The sequence below is a fragment of the Leptodactylus fuscus genome, chromosome 7, assembly GCF_031893055.1.
Source record: "Leptodactylus fuscus isolate aLepFus1 chromosome 7, aLepFus1.hap2, whole genome shotgun sequence".
Taxonomy (NCBI): domain Eukaryota; kingdom Metazoa; phylum Chordata; class Amphibia; order Anura; family Leptodactylidae; genus Leptodactylus; species Leptodactylus fuscus.
This window is the reverse complement of record NC_134271.1, coordinates 14456729-14479314: the sequence shown is the minus strand read 5'-3', so window position 1 is coordinate 14479314 and position 22586 is coordinate 14456729. Positions and strand designations below refer to the sequence as shown.

The window sequence follows — 22586 nt, the reverse complement described above, 5'->3', positions numbered from 1 at the left end:
GACACGACTGGTTGACGACTCATAAAGTTTTATGTTTGTGTAATGACAGTCACCTCTATTACAGAATATAGACATACACAAAAAAAAGGTTGCAACAATGAGACAGACCACGAAATATATCTTTTGCGCCAAATAGAACTTCATCACTTTTTTAGCGTCTTCTGTCAGAGCTCGTCCACCTCTGATCTCGTAAATCCAGACCCGAACCTTTCAGGACATTTATTAAGAAAAAGTCGTAGCGGAGTGTTTTGCTGGGATTTGACCCCGGCGTCACAGCCCAGAGGCTTCAGTAAATAACCAAGTAGGTATTAAAAAAAAAAAGTCATTAAATTGAAGTTGCTTTGCAAAGGAAAATGCAGAGTCCTCCGTCTGGGAATCCGTCTCCTGCTCCGCGGTATCTGGCACAAAATTAATCTTGGTTTCTGCTCAAGGCTCCCCGGCTCATTTGTGTGTCCTGGTCTGTCACGTCTGTAAACTTTGTCACACTCGCTGACCCCATCTCCTTGGCTTGATTTCACCAATGCTATTACTAATTCTATTTCGTTCATTTTTCATCCCAAAGTCAGAGAGTTGAGTGAGGGGCCCGGAGTCGGTGCTTTACTTTTTTGGTTTGTTTACCAAGGTCAAAAAATATATCAATTCTGTATTTGTTGGTGGTGCCGGCCAATGCACGGAGATGAAATATACCCTGATAGACTGGGAAGTTCTGTATCTTAAAATGATTGTCCAGAATTTAGGGCAACCTAGGGGAGGCTGGGGTGGGAGGATAACAATACCCAAAAAGACCTACTCATGTATCTTGACACTCTGTTGTCCAGTCCTGGACCCCTTTTCCAGAAGCGGAGAGATTCGTATGAACAATGAGACAGGAGTGCCAAAAGGTTGCTAGTCCCTGTACAGATCCATTTGTATCTAATTCCATACACTGTGCAGATCAGCTGATCAGTGAGGGTGCCAGACCTCCACCAATCAGATACTGATGACCAAAGGATAGCTCATTAATATTAAGTCTTAGAACACCCTAGACTCAACACTGTGAAATGACGTGAACGATGTGAAATGACCAGTTTTAAAAAAAACAACACGATTTTGTGATACTCTGTTGGGAGTTGTTCATTCTATACGGCCACCCAGTGGTCATATCATGAATTGCAACCTGTCCAGACTTTCGTTAACACCCTAAATGATTGATGTGTTTACACCAAACTTATGATCATCTCTTATGTACTGTACTAAAAAAAAAACTCCCCAATGTCAGCCACTAGATGTCCCCTTTGTCCAAATCTGTCACTAGCAGCAGAGACACCAAGACAGATTGCGGGAAATTGGCGGATCTCTGGCTACCTGTTAGAGCACACAGTTCCCATGCCTCCCTACCCCAACCGCCCCTCTCCAAAATCAAGTAGATAACTGGAAGTAGTGCAATAGGTTACGGGGTATGGTATTGGGTCTCTGATCCTAAAAAAAATAACTCCCTCTCCCAGTGTTTCTTTCTCCTCCCAGATTTACGTAGAAATGGCGAACTTCAGAAACGATGGACTGAAATGATATTATTATTAATAATAATAATAATAATAATAATAATAATAATAAAAAAATAAATTGCTTCAGTGCGACGTGTTTCAAGGTTCAGACCCCCTTTTCCCATAACTTGATGGCCTTGGTGCCCAATACCAACCTTATAGCCATGTGGCATTTATAATACCAGGGTCTACTAATATGACTTTGGTCATTGGCCCCCCATGGGCCGGACCCCCCTCTTCCCTCTGTCTGTCTTCTATCTGTCTGTTCATGCTTTTAGCTTAGCACAGAGAATGGAGCGATGTGGGTGGCGTAGCGGGAAAGCGATCGGTTATGAAAAAAAAAACCTCTTAGCGCTGTCTGAAGGATTCTGCTTTTATTATAGATTCTGCTTGAGTGTGAATAAAGCCCAGCGCTCGCCCTGCCGGTAATGTTATTTCTGCTACACAGAAAACACGCACAGGTTTAGAGGGAGAAAAAAATCAAGTGAAGAAAGTGAAGAACAAGAGTTTATCTGCTGGAAGGTTCACTTGAACAAGGAAGGGTAAAGCCTCCCCATATGCCAGAAATAATCCCCCCGCCGTGCAGCCAGTAAGAGCCTGCCGCAGTCACAATGTATTTCTGTAAGAGAAACACCGGCTGTAAGACTCAGTGCAGTGTAAGAGATCCCTGAGCGGTGACAGGATACGGGTATGGGCACAAGTGATGTCACAGTACAGGATAATACACACAGTGATGTCACAGTACAGAGATAATACACAAAGTGATGTCACAGTACAGGATAATACACACAGTGATGTCACAGTACAGAGATAATACACACAGTGATGTCACAGTACAGAGATAATACACACAGTGATATCACAGTACAGGGATAATACACACAGTGATGTCACAGTACAGAGATAATACACACAGTGATGTCACAGTACAGAGATAATACACACAGTGATGTCACAGTACAGAGATAATACACACAGTGATGTCACAGTACAGAGATAATACACACAGTGATGTCACAGTACAGGGATAATACACACAGTGATGTCACAGTACAGAGATAATACACACAGTGATGTCACAGTACAGAGATAATACACACAGTGATGTCACAGTACAGGTATAATACACACAGTGATGTCACAGTACAGACATAATACACACAGTGATGTCACAGTACAGGATAATACACACAGTGATGTCACAGTACAGGGATAATACACACAGTGATGTCACAGTACAGAGATAATACACACAGTGATGTCACAGTACAGGATAATACACACAGTGATGTCACAGTACAGGATAATACACACAGTGATGTCACAGTACAGAGATAATACACACAGTGATGTCACAGTACAGGGATAATACACACAGTGATGTCACAGTACAGGATAATACACACAGTGATGTCACAGTACAGAGATAATACACACAGTGATGTCACAGTACAGGGATAATACACACAGTGATGTCACAGTACAGGGATAATACACACAGTGATGTCACAGTACAGGATAATACACACAGTGATGTCACAGTACAGAGATAATACACACAGTGATGTCACAGTACAGAGATAATACACACAGTGATGTCACAGTACAGAGATAATACACACAGTGATGTCACAGTACAGGATAATACACACAGTGATGTCACAGTACAGAGATAATACACACAGTGATGTCACAGTACAGAGATAATACACACAGTGATGTCACAGTACAGGATAATACACACAGTGATGTCACAGTACAGGATAATACACACAGTGATGTCACAGTACAGAGATAATACACACAGTGATGTCACAGTACAGAGATAATACACACAGTGATGTCACAGTACAGAGATAATACACACAGTGATGTCACAGTACAGAGATAATACACACAGTGATGTCACAGTACAGGATAATACACACAGTGATGTCACAGTACAGGGATAATACACACAGTGATGTCACAGTACAGGATAATACACACAGTGATGTCACAGTACAGGATAATACACACAGTGATGTCACAGTACAGGGATAATACACACAGTGATGTCACAGTACAGGATAATACACACAGTGATGTCACAGTACAGGATAATACACACAGTGATGTCACAGTACAGGGATAATACACACAGTGATGTCACAGTACAGAATAATACACACAGTGATGTCACAGTACAGAAATAATACACACAGTGATGTCACAGTACAGGGATAATACACACAGTGATGTCACAGTACAGGATAATACACACAGTGATGTCACAGTACAGGGATAATACACACAGTGATGTCACAGTACAGGATAATACACACAGTGATGTCACAGTACAGGGATAATACACACAGTGATGTCACAGTACAGGATAATACACACAGTGATGTCACAGTACAGGATAATACACACAGTGATGTCACAGTACAGGGATAATACACACAGTGATGTCACAGTACAGGATAATACACACAGTGATGTCACAGTACAGAAATAATACACACAGTGATGTCACAGTACAGAGATAATACACACAGTGATGTCACAGTACAGGGATAATACACACAGTGATGTCACAGTACAGAGATAATACACACAGTGATGTCACAGTACAGGATAATACACACAGTGATGTCACAGTACAGAAATAATACACACAGTGATGTCACAGTACAGGATAATACACACAGTGATGTCACAGTACAGAGATAATACACACAGTGATGTCACAGTACAGGATAATACACAGTGATGTCACAGTACAGAGATAATACACACAGTGATGTCACAGTACAGGATAATACACACAGTGATGTCACAGTACAGGATAATACACACAGTGATGTCACAGTACAGGGATAATACACACAGTGATGTCACAGTACAGAGATAATACACACAGTGATGTCACAGTACAGGATAATACACACAGTGATGTCACAGTACAGGATAATACACACAGTGATGTCACAGTACAGGATAATACACACAGTGATGTCACAGTACAGAGATAATACACACAGTGATGTCACAGTACAGGATAATACACACAGTGATGTCACAGTACAGAAATAATACACACAGTGATGTCACAGTACAGGATAATACACACAGTGATGTCACAGTACAGAGATAATACACACAGTGATGTCACAGTACAGGATAATACACAGTGATGTCACAGTACAGAGATAATACACACAGTGATGTCACAGTACAGGATAATACACACAGTGATGTCACAGTACAGGGATAATACACACAGTGATGTCACAGTGCAGGGATAATACACACAGTGATGTCACAGTACAGGATAATACACACAGTGATGTCACAGTACAGGATAATACACACAGTGATGTCACAGTACAGAGATAATACACACAGTGATGTCACAGTACAGGATAATACACACAGTGATGTCACAGTACAGGGATAATACACACAGTGATGTCACAGTACAGGATAATACACACAGTGATGTCACAGTACAGGATAATACACACAGTGATGTCACAGTACAGGGATAATACACACAGTGATGTCACAGTACAGGATAATACACACAGTGATGTCACAGTACAGGATAATACACACAGTGATGTCACAGTACAGGATAATACACACAGTGATGTCACAGTACAGGGATAATACACACAGTGATGTCACAGTACAGGATAATACACACAGTGATGTCACAGTACAGAAATAATACACACAGTGATGTCACAGTACAGGGATAATACACACAGTGATGTCACAGTACAGGATAATACACACAGTGATGTCACAGTACAGAGATAATACACACAGTGATGTTACAGTACAGAGATAATACACACTGTGATGTCACAGTACAGGATACTAAAAGTGTTAGAGGAGACGAGAGCTCTCCTTTAGGCTGTGTGTATTATCCCTTATTGCAAAAAAGCTCCCTTTTTTTTTTTTTTTTTTTACCCAAAGTCAGGAATGGCTACACACTGAATGGGTAGTATATACAGTAGAACGCTCTTATACTTCTCTCTTCTGCTCCTAACTTTGGCTTTAAAAAAGAGCAACAAAATCTGCAACGAAACAATCTGCGTTTCCACAACGTGGGGCCTTCATTTTAAGGAGTTTTTCTTTTAGTTATACACTGTGATATACATAATAAACCTCACTCACATATTATATCCTTGGCATCAGAACTCATCGTACATCATGAATATAGACGAGTACTAATGGAACTGGGGGGGGCAAATACTTTTTCATATCACTGTAGCTCTCCAAAAACAAGCAGGAGACATATGTGGATGATATTCACACACTGTATTTTCTTTTTATATTTCGGGAGGCAATTTTAGAAAGCTGTAGGCGCTGCAAAACACAGTCTAAATCTGTCCGGTCCCCATAACAACAGGCTGTGACTAAAACGTGTGGAAACCAACCACAAATTTTTTTATAAAATATATATATTTTTTCCCTATCCCTTATTATATGGGAGATCTGGTTGGTTTTGCCATTAACCATTTAAGGGCTGCATCATAGCAAAATGGGGCCCCGGTAAACAAATCTATTAGGGCTAGGGTTGAGCGATCAGGATTGGAAAATATCAGATTCCGATCGGTGATGGAGTTAATTCCACAATCACGATCGGAATTCCAATCCCGATCTTTACCGGCGGGATCGAGGTCGGAGGTTATCTCAAGATCGGCTCAACCCTCTTCATGTATATATCATTAATAGGGTTGAGCGATCGGGATCGGCTAGAAAATGATCGGAAATCGGATTTTAAAATCGATCCTGAAATCTCAAGATCGGCTCAACCCTAATCAGGACTCCCAACTTGACATTTTTTCCGTAGTTGTTGTCAAAACATAAAAAGACTCAGACACAAGAGAACTTTTTCTCCATTTGATTCTGCCTGAATACTAGAGATAAGCAAAACGCTTCCTAAAGCAAGACTCCGAAGTTTAATAACCATAGGCCATGAGAAAAGGTTCTCTTCCATTGTCTTCTGGCCTTCTGGATATTGTGAGAGTCCCTCGAGGGTCCAATCATTGGCCTCAGTGGTTCACCAGGGCCCATGAAGGCTGAAAGACAATGGAAGAGGATCGAGATGGAGCACCAGGTGCTGAAACATAGTAGGGGGTTATGGGGTGCAGAGGTGACAATCACTACCAGGCCCTGATCCCTGGGGGGGCCCAAAGGTTCCTCGACCCAATTATAAATGCTACACTTCTAAAGAACACAAGGCAGGTAGGGACCCCTTTATAAATTTTTAATTGGGACTAGGGTTGAGCTGATCTTGACTTTTCAGGATCAATTTTAAAATCCGATTTCCGAACCCGATCTCGATCCCAATTCCGATCCCAATGCAAGTCAATGGGATTTTTTTATTAATCAGAGATCGGATTGTAAAAGCAATCCTATTCACTACACAGCATGGAATCTAACAATTGTTGGAATCCACGCTGCGTAGTGAATCACTAAAGTAGCCAGAGGATTTTTTTTTAATCCTTTGGCTACTTAGTCCCCCCTGGTGTCCTCTTATCTCCAGAGATGGCTGGTCCTGTGCCCCGTGCCTTCATTCTTTGCCTCGCTGCTGCTCCACGCTGCTCTTCTCGCCTCGCTGCCCCCTCCCTGCCAGGTTAGGAGAGTGTGGGCGGGTTAGGAGAGTATGGGCGGGTACTGGGAGGGGAGACATCACGTCTCCCCGCCCTGTACCCGCCCACACTCTCCTAAGCCACAAGCCCCGCCTATCTAGCGCTTTAAACACTAACCTGGGAGGCGGGACAGCGAGACAAGAAGAAGGAGGGCACCAGAGCAGCCATCTCTAGAGGTAAGTAGCTGCTAGAGATGTTTAGTTTAGCCTCCCATTCGATTGAATGGAGGCAGCCGGCGCGCAGGGGGTTAAGGCTGTGTGCCGGCTGCTTCCATTCATTCCTATGGAACTGCAGCGGAGCCTTCACACTGAGTATACAGCGTATACTCAGTGTGAAGGCTAAGCAAAGCATTGTGGGAAAAATCACCGATCTCGATCCCACATAAAAAGATTGTGTTCGGAATTCCGATCGCGATCGTGAAATTTTCTTGATCGCCGATCGGAATCCGATCTTTTCCAAACACGATCGCTCAACCCTAATTGGGACCCATGAGCTTCAAGTTATGCCTATGTATCCCACGAATGGTGAATATCTCTATTTTTTATGTCCCATAGGCCTCCAATTATTATACTTTTGGGTCTGAAGAATCTGTACAGTGTAATAAAATTAGTTTTGGTTTGGACTGTTCCAAAATTGATGGGCAAATCTCGTGACCAGTCTATTTTTTCATATCCATTTTGCCTCCCCCTAGGACCCATTTTTTAAGACTTAAGTCTATTTGGGGATCCATGAAAATGGACAAAAATAGAGCAAGATCTTGTTTTGGACATTTTTGACCTTTGTGGGAATAGGGCCAAAGTCGAATGTACTTAACATTTACGTTAGTAACATAATCCTGCCCCTGAGTTGATCTGAAACCATTCCGGACCGTCACAACTTAGATTGGACCAGTCTCTTTGAAGTTTGCCTCTAAACCCGGCCTCTTTTACCCAAACTTTTCAAGAATTTCCAAAAAATTGTGGACCACTGGCGACTGTCGTCTCTGAGACCGATGACCAAGTGGCCAAGTGGGCCATCTCTATTAATTCAGGAACAACGTTCACTTCTACAATGGGGGACACAGGACCCCTGTTCTTATGATCAGTGGAACCCCCAATGGGCAAACATTTACTACTTATCCTTCTGATAGGTTATAAATTGGGATTGTGATTCTTCCACCATTGAATTCATGGAACAAAATTCACCTCCAGGGCAGTTAGTGGTTTCTAAAAATGCAATCTATACAGATAACGCAAAAGAGATGCGGCCTGTAAATTTCTAAACATCCAAGTAACAAAATATAGAAGCAAAAAAAAATCTAATAAAACTATACTGGGCTATATGAGTTTAACCTAAAGGTCATGAATCAGCAAAGGCCTGGTATTGATTCGTTCCCGATTCTGTCATTCCATTCAGATGTTCCTAATTGAAATTGATTGTGTGTTTGGATGACTTATTACAGGGGAAATTAGACTGTAAGCTCCGGTGACAACCGGCCCAACATCGGAACAGCTTCTTATAAATATATTACTTTGCCGTTTTTTATTACATTGCATCCATGCTCTTATAAATGATATCTGCCTCTGTAATATGTGCTATGTAACACTTGCAACTAGGGTTGAGCGATCGAGATTGGAAAAGATCGTTTCCCAATCGGCGATCGAGCAAATTTCACGATCGGGATCGGCTGGAAAATGATCGGAAATCGGATTTTGAAATCGATCCTGAGATCTCAAGATCGGCTCAACCATACTTGTAACAAATGTATCTACAGTGAGTAAACGGAAACATAATTAAACATAATTAAAAATGTGTCATCATGGTTACAGACTACAAACAAACTCTATGTAGTCATGTTATTTTACTTAATCAGTCCAAAGTCTTCAAATTCTAAAGATGGGATATCAGTAGAGATGAGCGAGTAGTATTTGATCGAGTAGGTATTTGATCGAATACTATGGTATTCGAAATATTCGTACTCGATTGAGTACCACTCGCTATTCGAATGGAAAAATCTGATGCAGAACCAGCGTTGATTGGCCGAATGCTATACAGTCGGCCAATCAAGGCTGGTTCTTCTCCTACCTTTAGAAGTCTTCTCCGTGCAGCTTCCCCGCGGCGTCTTCCGGCTCTGAATTCACTCTGCCAGGCATCGGGCCTGGCCAGAGCTGACTGTGCATGTCCGCACTACAAGAAAATGGCCACTTTGACTGTAAGCGGCAATTTTCTTGTAGTGCGGACATGCGCAGTCAGCTCTGCCCAGGTCCAATGCCTGGCAGAGTGAATTCAGAGCCGGAAGACGCCGCGGGGACCCTGCACGGAGAAGACTTCTCGGAGAATCCAGCCCGATCCTCACTCGTGGACTTGGTAAATTCAATTTGATCGAATGTTGCCTACCCCTGAAACGAGCATTTTTCCCCCATAGAGTATAATAGGATTCGATATTCGATTCAATTCGTCGAATATTGAGGGGCTACTCGAAACGAATATCAAATCTCAAATATTTCACTACTCGCTCATCTCTGGATATCAGCAAAAATATTAAGTTAAATCTTGTGGCTCCAAAGCATACCCTAATCTCACTGTGAGCCTTAGAATAAATACCTTCCTTCTCTACCCGCCCTTTAACGGTTTTTCTGGTTCTTTGAGGGTCCTGGTGGTGTAAGACAGTATTGGGGTCAGGGGTGAGATCGGATTGCTCCTCGTATCTTGTCCTCATGTATCATCCTAGAATGAATATACAGTTGGAAACCCCATAAACCAAAATTCATCACTTTGCATAAAAGTTTTTTATTTAATTTTTTTGTTTACTGACAACTACGCCATCTTGTTCTGGGCATTTATGACTAAGGACTTGGCACCAAACACTTAACAGTGACAAGAGCTAGCGGTGAAGATGAGATGAAGCCAAGACTGCACCAATATGGCACCAAAAACATCCTACTGTCATCCTACTACTAACATTTAGTGTAGTGGATGGAAAGCATAGATTGTAATATGGTTCTATATTACCCCCCATCGCCTATAGAAGTCAATGGAGTCTAAAAAGAGGGATCTGATGCAACTCTTATGACTTCTATATGGATAAATCATGAAATACGGCCAATAATTTGAAACATATTGAAATACGGCCAATTATTATAGAATGAATATATTGATGTTTATTAGTTGATGAATATACAGTACAGATCTGTGTTCCGGCCTCAGTACAGATCTCCAAATTCCATCATCCCCCCTCCTGGCCCCAAAACATACTGCTAGATAATTGGCTTACAGGTTAATTTGGCTTGAGCATCTCAGATAGGGGAATCAGGTTTGTGAACTCTACCGGGGCCCCGACAGATGTGAATGAATAAACATTTTTTGTACGGCGTTGCATAATACATCAAATCTTCATACTCCGTGTATAAGTAGAATAAAAGTACTGTAGTAATAGAGGAGATAGTAAGGCTAGTGCTAGCCCTGTGGCTGGTGTCAGTATGTTCACTCCTGGTAGCATCATATACACAAATACTACTGATACAGTATGGCTACCACTATTACTACTATGGCTACCACTATTGTTTTTATTACCCTCTCACTGCTGATAGATACTATTGCTGATAATGCAAATACTACTACTTATATGACTATATGTATAATGTGGCTATGGTGATTTTTCAGCTACTACTCCTACTATTGTTTCTGATACCCCAATCTTTACTACGATGCTACTACTATTACTACAGCCACTGTTGATACTGTTATTATGAGTATTGCTGTCACTGCTACTGTTCATGTAACTACTACTATTAATATTGCTACCCATGCTACTAATATTGCTTCTGCTGATAATATTACTATTATTTATGCTACTACTATTGCTTCTACTGCTGCTACAACTACTACTTCGGCTTCTATTTATTCTGCTACTATGACTATTACTATTGCTACTACTTCTGCTGCTACTACTACTACTATTACAACTAATGCTACTGACATTGCTTATGTTAATACTACTACTAGTACTACTACTAATATTGCTTCTGCTGCTGCTACTACTATTGAGGCAACTATTATTGCTTATACTGATACTACTATTACTACTGATGCTGCTACTATTGCTTATGCTGATACAACTACTATACTACCACCACTACTACTACTACTACTACTATACTACCACCACTACTACTACTACTACTACTACTACTACTTATTCTGATGTTACTACTATTGCTGATACTACTACTACTACTACTGCTACTACTAGTATTGCTACTAATACTGTGCTGATACTACTACTATTACTTCTGATGCTATTACTATTGCTTATTCTGATACTACTACTACTACTGATGGTACTAATATTGCTTCTGCTGCTACTACATTTGATGTTACTTCTACAATTTCTTCTTTTGCTACTACTACTGATGTTACTATTTCTTCTGTTTTTACTACCACTGACACTACCACCGCTATTGCTGCTGTTACTAATGTTACTATTATTGCTGCTGCTACAACTACTTATGCTACTGTTACTAATAATGCTACAACTACTGTTGATCCTGCTGCTACTTCTGTTGGTACTAATAATATTGCGGATGTTACAGCAACAACTTTTGCTGCTGCTGCTACTACTACTGATACTACCACAAAGCTGCTGCTGCTACATTTACTACTATGCTACTGCCACTAATCCTACCACAACTACTGATGCTGTTGCTACTACTACTATTGTTGTTTCCTAAACTGTTACTTCTACTATTTCTGCCACTGCTTTGCTGCTGCAGCTTCCAGTGCTGCTGCTGTTATTACTACCAACTACTTTTGCTGATGTATTTACAACTATTACTACTGCTAATGCTATTATTATTGCTGATACTACTACTTCATCTAATGCTACTATTGCTGCTACTACTACCTACTACTAATATTACTCATAATACTATGTTATAGTTGATACAAATACAACTACTATTCCTGCTACTATTACTACTATTCCTGCTGCTGTCATTACTTCTACAACTAATGCTACTATTGATGCAACTACTACTGCCGCTGTTTACACAACTTATACTACTATATTGCAGCTACTATTACTACTATTCCTTTTGTTAGTATTACTACTATTAGTCATACTACTATGTTGTAGATATTACTACTACAACTACAATTCCTGCTGCTGCTAATGTTACTTATACTACTGTGTTGTAGTTACTAATAATACAACTATAGTTGCTGTTATTATTACTACTATTCCTGCTGCTACTACTACATTTAATCCTACTATTACTGCAACTAGTAGTACTATTATTATTATTATTATTATTACTGCTGCTAATACAGCTCATGTTACAGCTACTATTACTACTATTCCTGTTGTTGCTACTACTACTATTACTACTAATATTACTCATACTATTCTGTAGTTACTACTAATACACGTACTATTGCTGCTACTATTACTACTATCCCTGCTACTTCTACATTTAATGCTACCTTCGTTGCAACTACTACTGCTGCTAATACAACTCTTTCTACTATGCTGCAGCTACTATTACTTCTACTATTGCTGCTATGGTTATTGCTGCTGTAGTACTAGTAATGCTGTAATACAGTAATGCTGCTATAACTATTGCATTACTATTGCTGCTGCAACTATTACTACTGCTGCTGCTAATACCACTCATACTACTATGTTACAGCTACTATTAGTACTATTGATGTTACTACTATTACTCATACTACTATGCTGCAGTTACTACTAATACAACTACTATTGCTGCTACTATTACTGCTGCAGCTACTATTACTTCTTCTATTATTGCTGCTATGGTTATTGCTGCTGTAATACAGTAATGCTGCTATAACTATTGCATTACTATTACTATTGCTGCGGCAGCTACTATTATTATTATTGCCGTTGCGGCTACTTCTATTGTTGCTTCCATTGCAGCACTCTTATTACTCCTAGTATAATGGAGCGCCTTGTTTTGCACAGGGGACTATAAGAGTCTGGTTACATATATACAATTTGCTACAGAAATGTTTCCTACTCTTACAATGGATGCTCCTGATACAGAGGCAACCCTACTTACCAAAATATTAGCAGCAACCCTCACGCTAACAGTAAGGGCTGGTATGGCGCAAGGACGCTCCAAGTAGCAATCTAACAACATTAGTATCTCTTATCGTCTCCTATAGGTCTCATCCATCCAAGTGGATATTCATCACCTATACAGTGCTATAGGGGAAGCCAGATGCTCTGAATTTCCGATCCACATGTAAAGCGAGGGCATTGTGCTAATAGGTCTGAAGAACGTGAACTCTAGAACTATTCCAAAACAATTCCCTTCCCCTCCATTAGAGCGATGCCATTAGGCACCTGAACGGAGGGACATTTTAGTGTGATTGCTTTTGGAATGGATAGATTACTTCATCCTACAACAAAGAGCCGAGAAGTAACTGCTGTATTATAGCTTGGATCTCAGCCAGCGATGCTTAAACTTCCCGTCCTTGGCTACCATGGAAACCTCGGAAGGTGGTGTTGGGAAAACGGGATTTTCTTTCTTCCAGGATATAGCTTACAGGCGACCTAACTTATAAGTAAAACTACTCCTAGAGATTGCCATTGATTGACCCCCGCCATGTAAGAAATTCTAGGTTTACATAAATTGGACTCGAATTATGGCTCATCTTGCTGCAGAAACGGGCGACGTTCCTCGCTTCAGATTTATTATCTTTATGTGTTTTAGGCATTGTGTAAATGCAACGTTTTTGAATTTTGCAGAAACACAACATTAAAAAATGCAGAATTTTAGAGTCCCAACAAAGTGAATCAGATTGCCCACAATGCAAAAAAAAATAATAAATTGCGGAAAATGAAATTTTTTAAGCTTTGATTTGCTATGAGTGGCCTTAGCCTTACACAATTTTTGCACTTCACTATCAAGAGGTTTGGACAAGTGTCTTCTAGGGTTGAGCGATCGGGTTCGGAAAAGATCGCGTAAATTTCACGATCCCGATTGGAATTCCGATCCCACTCATTTTCGGCGGGATCGGGGTCTCACGTTAGTTCCCACAATGCTTGACTACTGGCCAATCATTGTGGGGAAAAGCTAACATTAGGGTTGAGTGATCGGGACTGGAAAAGATCGGATCCCGATCGGTGATCGAGCAAATTTCACGATCGCCATCAGAATCGGCTAGAAAATGATCGAAAATCAGATTTTAAAAACGATCCTGAAATCTCAAGATCGGCTCAACCCTAGTGTCTTCAGAAAAGGATTTGACTTACAATGTGTCAAATTGGGCCAAAATTGCACCAAAATTTTAGTTAAAAATATTGGATTAAGTAAGGCTTGGTTCACATATTCACCGCTCTCTGCCCTTTGGATCCCCACTTCACTATCAACAAGTTCTGACAAGTGTCTAGAAAAAAAGATTTGATTTACAATGTGTTAAATTGCAACAAAATTTTTGTAAAAAATATTGCACTAAAGTAAGGCTTGGTATGAATCTTTGCCGCTCTCTACGTCATTCGAGTCTGTTGGGGGTCCCAAACAACAGAGAGGTAACCTGCTGTATTATACACACAGACAACAACGGACCCCATTGACTATAATGGGGTTCATCGGGTGTTCGTCGTTTCAAAACTGAAACGGGCATAGAGAAAAGTCCCTCATACAGGATTTTTCTTTCCACCGATTTGTGTCAGTGTTGAAGTCTCCAATGGAGAAAGGCATCAAATGTATCATGCAATGGCTGCTGTAGTGACATTTTTGGTGTATGTTCCATCTCCATGATTTAGTTTTAAGCTACTGAAAATTAATACAATAAAGGTATAGCCAACATGGGTTGGGTCTGCTGCAAAAAAATTTGCTAAAATTCCCTGGTTCCATCTGTTAACCCTTTCATTGCATTGAAAATTGCAGGAGAACACGCCTCAGTAATTGACATGTTGCATGATCGAAAGCCAAAATGTCTTGCCCTGTGGGTTTGTTTCCATTTGTATATCTTGTGTGCCTAGATGCACAAATTCCTTTTTTTAACCCCTACCAAATTTTACTCACCTCTCCGTTTGGTTCAAAATTCAGAGAGTTTCCACTTGGGTCCCTAGTGTTCCTTATCTTTGGCCCCTAAGTGAGTAGAAGAACCATTGAGTAGCTGAGCAGTGATGGCCTACTTAAGCAGATCACATGTTGACAGAATGTCCTCAAAGATCAGGGAAATGAACTAAAAATTTCTTCTGGATCCCGAATAGAGAGGTGATTATACAGTTTGGTATTTTAAGCCTCTGCAGGATTTCAAAAAGATACCGAAACACCCCTTTAACAATGCATTTCTCTGAATATCTCTATGAGGTTCCAGCTGTGCTTGAGAGGTGGTGGGACCTTTGTTCATACCAGGTCTACCTAAGCCTTGAAGGTCCCACATATAAGAGAAAATTCAATCAAAAGTCAGGCAGGACTGGTCAACTCTTTGGGGGCCTACCAAGTCTCCTCCAACAGAAGATGTTGGGAAGGAGCATTGAGAACTTAAGTACCTGATCCCTTTCTCAGGCCCACCACAGGTTTCTGAAAGTGTCTTACTCCCCTCCCCTCTCTGACTACGCAAAATAGTTGTTAAGCAAACAAATATTTGGCAAAACGGTATTGAAGATGTAGTATATGGCAATATTAAGGGGATGGTTTGGGGATGGTTGCACCAAATTATGTTCAGAGTTGTTGGCGGTTTGCCTTAGTGGTTACCAAAATGTTTCAGGAGTTGGAAAATTTTTATTTCTCTATAAGTCTCGCAATGTGTATCCTCTCCTTTTAGAATTTTTATAAGAAGGAGACAGACTTTACGGTTTTCCTATGGTCCATGCCATGGCACAGTTGACTATATGATAGTATTAAAAAGCTCCACATAGGACATAGGATGGGTGGTGAAATTTTTGGATCCAACTTGCGTGGTGATGATTCTTGAGATTTTTATGATACATATTTCAGATATGGTTGCGTGCATGAAATGGAGTATTCCTTAAATAATTTTTTGGTTCCCGGAATTCGGACCTTCTGTACTTGTTTCTAATAGACATACATGAGACCCTCTCTTCCTCTTGTACAACTCAGGGTTTGTCCAAAAATGGAGGAGAAAACCCTTATTATGGGCTTAAGTAGATACCAATCTAGTTTCCATTTAGGGAGTTGCGTTGCGACACCTAGTGTTCCGCAACCTTGACTTCAAGTCGGACATCTTTCTATTTCTAAAGTCGTCATGTTTGCAATCACAAATTGACTATATGCAAAATTAACTTGAATTTGCAAATTTTTCATATTTATGATTAGCTGTTTACTTAATATTTCTATAACATTTGTGAATAATTGATATCTTTTATCTCCTGCCTTCAGGCCACCTTAAGGAGCTCCCACACGTCTTAATGAAACCAAACACTGCCCCCAGATGCCATTGATTTCCCTAACGCAATAAATTGGGCTCACGCGTTTTCATCAATACCTAGTTAAAATAATCCATACTGGTAAATAGAGTCTGTTCCCTTTAAGAATTTCCCCCCTGATCTGCACAGCTTTGTATCAGCTTGGATGAGCATGCGGGCAATTTTCAGAAATTACTCTTTAATCAATGGTTTATAGAAAAGTGTGAGTGTGGCTTTAATTTTAATTAGAAGCCTTAATGATGTACTCCAGAAAGCACCCGGGGGACAAGTTTCCAAGAACTAATACCTTAAAAGTTAGACCATAAGAAATAGCGAGATATTGTGCCACTATTCATTTCTAGCCTTCCATAGATAAGTTGTCAGGGGGAGAGGGGAGGGGGAGGAGGTAGAAATGTTACCCAGTCATTCCTTGTGTCAAAGGAACCAAGAAGTAGAGACCAGCAGGGACAACAAAGGTGTCACAATCTGGCAAAATAAGGGTTTGTAGAGGAGGGTATTGCTTAATTCTTTAACCCATTATGTGCTTGCTTTTGCTGCTTATACTAAGGCTGAGTTCATACTTACTACATAGTATTGAAAGTCCCAGTGAAATAGTCTTCCCATCCTAACAGCACTGGGATCCACATGTATCTCCAAAATGTGAGTCCCTGATGTACAGTGAATACTAATGAAGTGGCTCAAGGCTCCCAGAGGGGGTTTTCCTGTGTGGGAGGCCATTGGAGAGAATTATACTGTATATGGGCAACTGGTCAGCATTGTACTTTGTGGATTCACTATTGTGGGGACACTATACGGTCTGAAGAGGGCACTGAATAGCATGATACTGTATGTGAGGCCACTGGGGAGCATTATGCTGTCTGAAGAGGGCACTGGATAGCATTATAATGCGTGCAACGCCGCACCACTGGGGAGCGTTATACAGTGTCGGAGGCCACTGGGAAACATTATACTGGTTGACAAGACTCTGGGCAGTAATATACTATGGAGACACTATACTATCTGGAAAGGACACTGCATAGTATTATACTGTGCGGGAAGCCCCTGGGGAGCACTATACTGTGTGGGAGGCCAGTAGGAAGCAATATACTATGTGGATCCACTATGGAGATGCTATACTGTCTGGCGAGGACACTGAACAATATTATACCTTGTGGGAGGCCACTGGGGAGCAATATACTATGTGGATCCAGTATGGGGATGCTATATTATCTGGCGAGGACACTGAACAGTATTATACTGTGTGGGAGGCCACTGGGGAGCATTATACAGTTTGAGAGCCACAGAACAGAAAACAGGGGGGTATATTGCCTCGATAGGGCCCTCAAAATTCTTGATTGCAGCTCTGTGCATGGCCAGTGGGCATATCACCTGATGGTACAGGGGTTGGGGAAATAGGTGCAGATCCCAGAGATGGATATCCATTGGACCTATATAGCATGTCCTTATATTCCATAAATATCTAAGTTGGGAATACCCCTTAAAATATTATAAGGTATTTTTAGGTCATTCCTGGATTTCCTCTCCGTGTTAGCCCCCCGGAAAACGACAGCCCTGGGCAGATACCGAGTTTGCCAACCCCTTAAACCAGCCAAACTCCGAACCTTTTAGCTCAAGTGAACATCATTAATTATAAAAACTTTACATGGCGCCGGCCGTTCTCATCTTCGTGCCCGATCTAAATAATACATTTTCTTTTTGTTACAAGGCTTTTTTCTTGTGAAAATGAAACGACAATTTGCTTAATGTTGAACAACCTTTGCTGATACACATTTTGTTATACTGCACGCATGCATTATGCATTTTAGCGCTCTGGGTTATGAATGTGCTTTGAGCTGGTATAAGACTTCGCATATGTCTGATTCATAGGAAATTTCATTAATCTCTACAGAAAAGGGACCTTGCAGTGAGCTGCAGATTGGAAATGAACCCTGGGCTGTGGGTTAGCATGAGGCGCAGATGAATCAGCACTAAAAGATTCTCGAAGCCCATTTTATATGGTGTAAGCAGAAGGAATGCCTTAGAAATCAACCAGAATCTCTCGCCGGTAGCAGGTCTCGGCGTTTAACGGACCATTTCCAAGTTCTATTAACATCATGTAGTCTGAGTGCTAGGTAATGTAGTTGATGCGCGTATTGACCCCTTGTATAATGTGATGCACTGAATTCGAGATATTACCGCGGAGTAATGTGCGGCTCTGATAGCATGTGTATAGAATGTATCTCCACTTAGGAACATATTTGTATGCCCGCGTTGTTACAAAACAGAAATGTATCCGTTGTGTTCTCTTATCCCAACCCTTTCTGCATGCAGCCACCCAGCTGATCGCCGGTTCTAAATCCTTGCATGAACATAACCATAGGACAATTGAAAATGAAAATTTTTTGCAAATATAATTGAAAATTTTGCAAATTTTCTCTAAACAACTTAGTGGTGACATCTGTTGTCTTGATCGGTTGTCAATGGATCATGGATGCAGGAGCTTTCTATGGTGAGAAACCCAACCATGATGTCCTTACTGTGGTCGCATTATCAGACGGGGACACTACATCAGGGTTGAGCAATCGGGATTGGAAAAGATCGGATTCCGATCGGCGATCGAGTAAATTTCACGACCGCAATTCCGATCCCGATCTTTTCCGGCGGCATCGAGGTCGGAGGTTATCTCAAGATCGGCTCAACCCTATTCATATATATCATGAATAGGGTTGAGCTATTGGGATCGGGAAAGAACGGATCCCGATCGACGATGGAGCAAATTTCACAATCGTGATTGACTGGAAAATGATCGATTTTAAAAACGATCCTGAAATTTCAAAATCGGCTCAACCTTACACTACATGCTCGAGAAGATAACCCAACCACAATAACTGAGTTTCCAACCATAGAACGTTTATGGTCAATGAATTGTCTATATATTGATGTATGGTCATGGTCATGGAAAGACCTTTTTAAGGTTGAGGCCCTATGATGCGGAAAAGTTGCTTTTTATGTTGCAGATTTTGTTGCAGTTTTTTTTTAAAACAAAGCCAGGAGTGGATTGAACAGAAGGTAGACGTATATATTCCCATTCCTATTGTAGCCATTCTTCGCTTTAGCTCAAAAAACAGGAGCAAATTTGGCAACAAAAACAGCTGCATTTCCGTAACGTGGGGCTTCAGCCTAAAGCATTTTTTTAATTCATTCCCTAGTAGGACCGCCCACTGGACACTTAAGCCCAGAGTACACCAAAATTAAGCTCCCCTTGATCTATGACATGCTACCTGCAGATTTTCATCATGATAAATCCCTTTAAGCTATGGAACTTTTTGTAACCAAATGTATTTTTGGATAATATTGACAGCCATTAACCTTAGATCTCTCTCTCTTTCTCTTGCAGAATACTGGAACTCCAGAAGGACCAAACACACACAAAGTATGAATGTTGAACAAGATGACATTACATCCACAGCAGATGATGATAGGTCCTAGGTTCAACAGGGCCTTATTTGACCCCCTTTTTATTGTGCTGTTGGCTCTTCAGCTTCTTGTGGTGGCCGGCTTGGTTCGGGCTCAGACCTGCCCTTCTGTATGTTCCTGCAGTAACCAGTTTAGTAAGGTCATTTGCACACGGAGGAACCTGCGTGAAGTTCCTGATGGTATATCCACCAACACGAGACAGCTGAACCTTCATGAAAACCAGATCCAAATAATCAAAGTGGACAGTTTCAAGCACTTACGACACCTAGAAGTTTTACAGTTGAGTAGGAATCACATTAGGACGATTGAAATCGGGGCCTTCAATGGCTTGGCAAACTTAAACACATTAGAGCTCTTTGACAATCGTCTGACCACCATTCCCAATGGAGCTTTTGAGTATTTGTCAAAACTGAAGGAACTTTGGCTGAGGAACAATCCCATAGAAAGCATTCCATCTTATGCTTTTAACCGCATCCCTTCGCTACGTAGGTTGGATTTGGGGGAAATGAAAAGATTATCCTATATTTCAGAAGGAGCATTCGAAGGGCTTTCGAACCTTAAGTATTTGAACCTTGGGATGTGCAACCTAAGAGAAATCCCCAACCTCACCCCCCTTGTCAAACTAGATGAACTAGATCTTTCTGGGAACCACCTTTCAGTTCTCAGACCAGGATCGTTCCAAGGGTTAACCCATTTGCAAAAACTTTGGATCATGCATTCCCAAATTCAGGTAATCGAAAGGAATGCGTTCGATGACCTTCAGTCTCTTGTGGAGCTTAATTTGGCACATAATAACCTAACTTTACTGCCTCATGACCTTTTCACACCTCTCCATAACTTGCAAAGGATTCAGTTGCACCACAATCCTTGGAACTGCAACTGTGACATACTTTGGCTCAGTTGGTGGTTGAAGGAGATTGTCACGACTGGCAGTACATGTTGTGCCCGTTGTGCTACTCCCCCAAGTTTAAAAGGTACTCACATTGCAGAGTTGGACCAGAATTATTTTACTTGTTACGCCCCCGTGATTGTGGAGCCACCCGCTGATCTGAATGTCACGGAGGGGATGGCTGCCGAACTGAAATGTCGGGCGTCCACATCATTGACTTATGTTAGTTGGATTACTCCAAATGGATCAATTATGACCCACGGGGCTTACAAAGTGCGTATTTCTGTGCTCAACGATGGCACGTTAAACTTTACTAACGTAACAGTGCGGGATACGGGATTGTATACATGCATAGTGAGTAACTCAGCAGGGAACACGACTGCCTCGGCGACACTGAATGTGACTGCGACCGATCCCGGTTACACATACTTTTCCACCGTCACTGTAGAGACTATGGAACCATCTCAGGATGAGGCGAGGACCACGGAACATCATGTGGGCCCCACACCGGTCACCGACTGGGAAACCACAAATGCAACCACCTCGCTTATGCCACAGAGCACAAGGTCCACAGAAAAGCCCTACACCATCCCAGTTACGGATGCAAACAGTGGAATGCCAGGGATTGACGAGGTTATGAAGACCACCAAAATTATTATTGGCTGTTTTGTGGCCATCACCCTTATGGCAGCTGTCATGTTGGTTATTTTCTACAAGATGAGGAAGCAGCACCATAGGAAGAACCACCACGCTCCAACGCGGACTGTTGAGATTATAAATGTGGACGACGAACTCACAGCAGATACGCCTATCGAGAGCCACTTGCCTATGCCCGCAATAGAACACGAGCATCTAAACCACTATAACTCTTATAAGTCTCCTTTTAATCACACGACAACGGTGAACACAATAAATTCAATACACAGTTCTGTGCATGAACCTTTATTGATTCGCGCAAGCTCGAAAGACAATGTACAGGAGACTCAAATTTAAAAAAAAAAAATTAAAAAAATTCTACATTGCAGCAGACTAAGAGCAAAAACAGACAATTTATATTAAAAAAGGAACGAAAATGACTGGGCTAAATCTACTGTTTCCAATAAAAAGTGTCTTTACATAAAAAAAAAAAAAAAAGAAATAATAAAAAAAAACAAAGAAATTTATTTATTAAAAATTCTATTGTGATCTAAAACTATCGAAATCCTGTGTATTCCTCCAGATATCTTGGTTTAACCCAAGCTCTCGTTTTTTTTTTTTCCCGACCTAAAATTCCACCGGGACGACCTAATTGTAGAGAAAAATTTTTGTATCAAATCTGTTCGGGCTTTTTTTTGTTTTTTTATTGTGTACTGAAAGCTTGAATCGGGTTTATGGGTTTGTTTTTACTTATATCCTTACAGGCGGGGGGACCCTTTACAAGAGTGTCCTTGTCTGATGTGGAACGTGGTTTCTAGGTGATCTGCTAGGGAATGCCGCGGGATCACCGGTAGAGTCACAAGATGATAATAGAGAGTAATTATTTTTTATTTTACTTGTAATAACCTATTCCAGATTTTGCAAAATTTATATTCTTGGAGAAAATACAAGGGAAACGGAAATTACATGTAAGAATCTATGATCATTTACCCAGCTCTGGAATGAGCCAAATTTGTAGCTCCGGACACTTA

At 41.0% G+C, this 22586-nt stretch overlaps 1 protein-coding gene across 4 annotated transcripts in view; it reads left to right on the top strand.

Annotated features, from left to right (window-relative positions):
• Nucleotides 1-22134, top strand: part of LRRC4C (leucine rich repeat containing 4C) — a 587320-nt gene extending 565186 nt beyond the window's left edge. For all 4 annotated transcript variants that reach the window (XM_075281197.1, XM_075281195.1, XM_075281196.1 and 1 more), the window contains one exon: nt 19951-22134. In XM_075281197.1, coding sequence (XP_075137298.1) covers nt 19993-21912 — 1920 coding nt within the window. In that variant the 5' untranslated portion in view covers nt 19951-19992 and the 3' untranslated portion in view covers nt 21913-22134. The remainder of the gene's footprint in view (nt 1-19950) is intronic.
• Nucleotides 22135-22586: the final 452 nt, after the last annotated feature.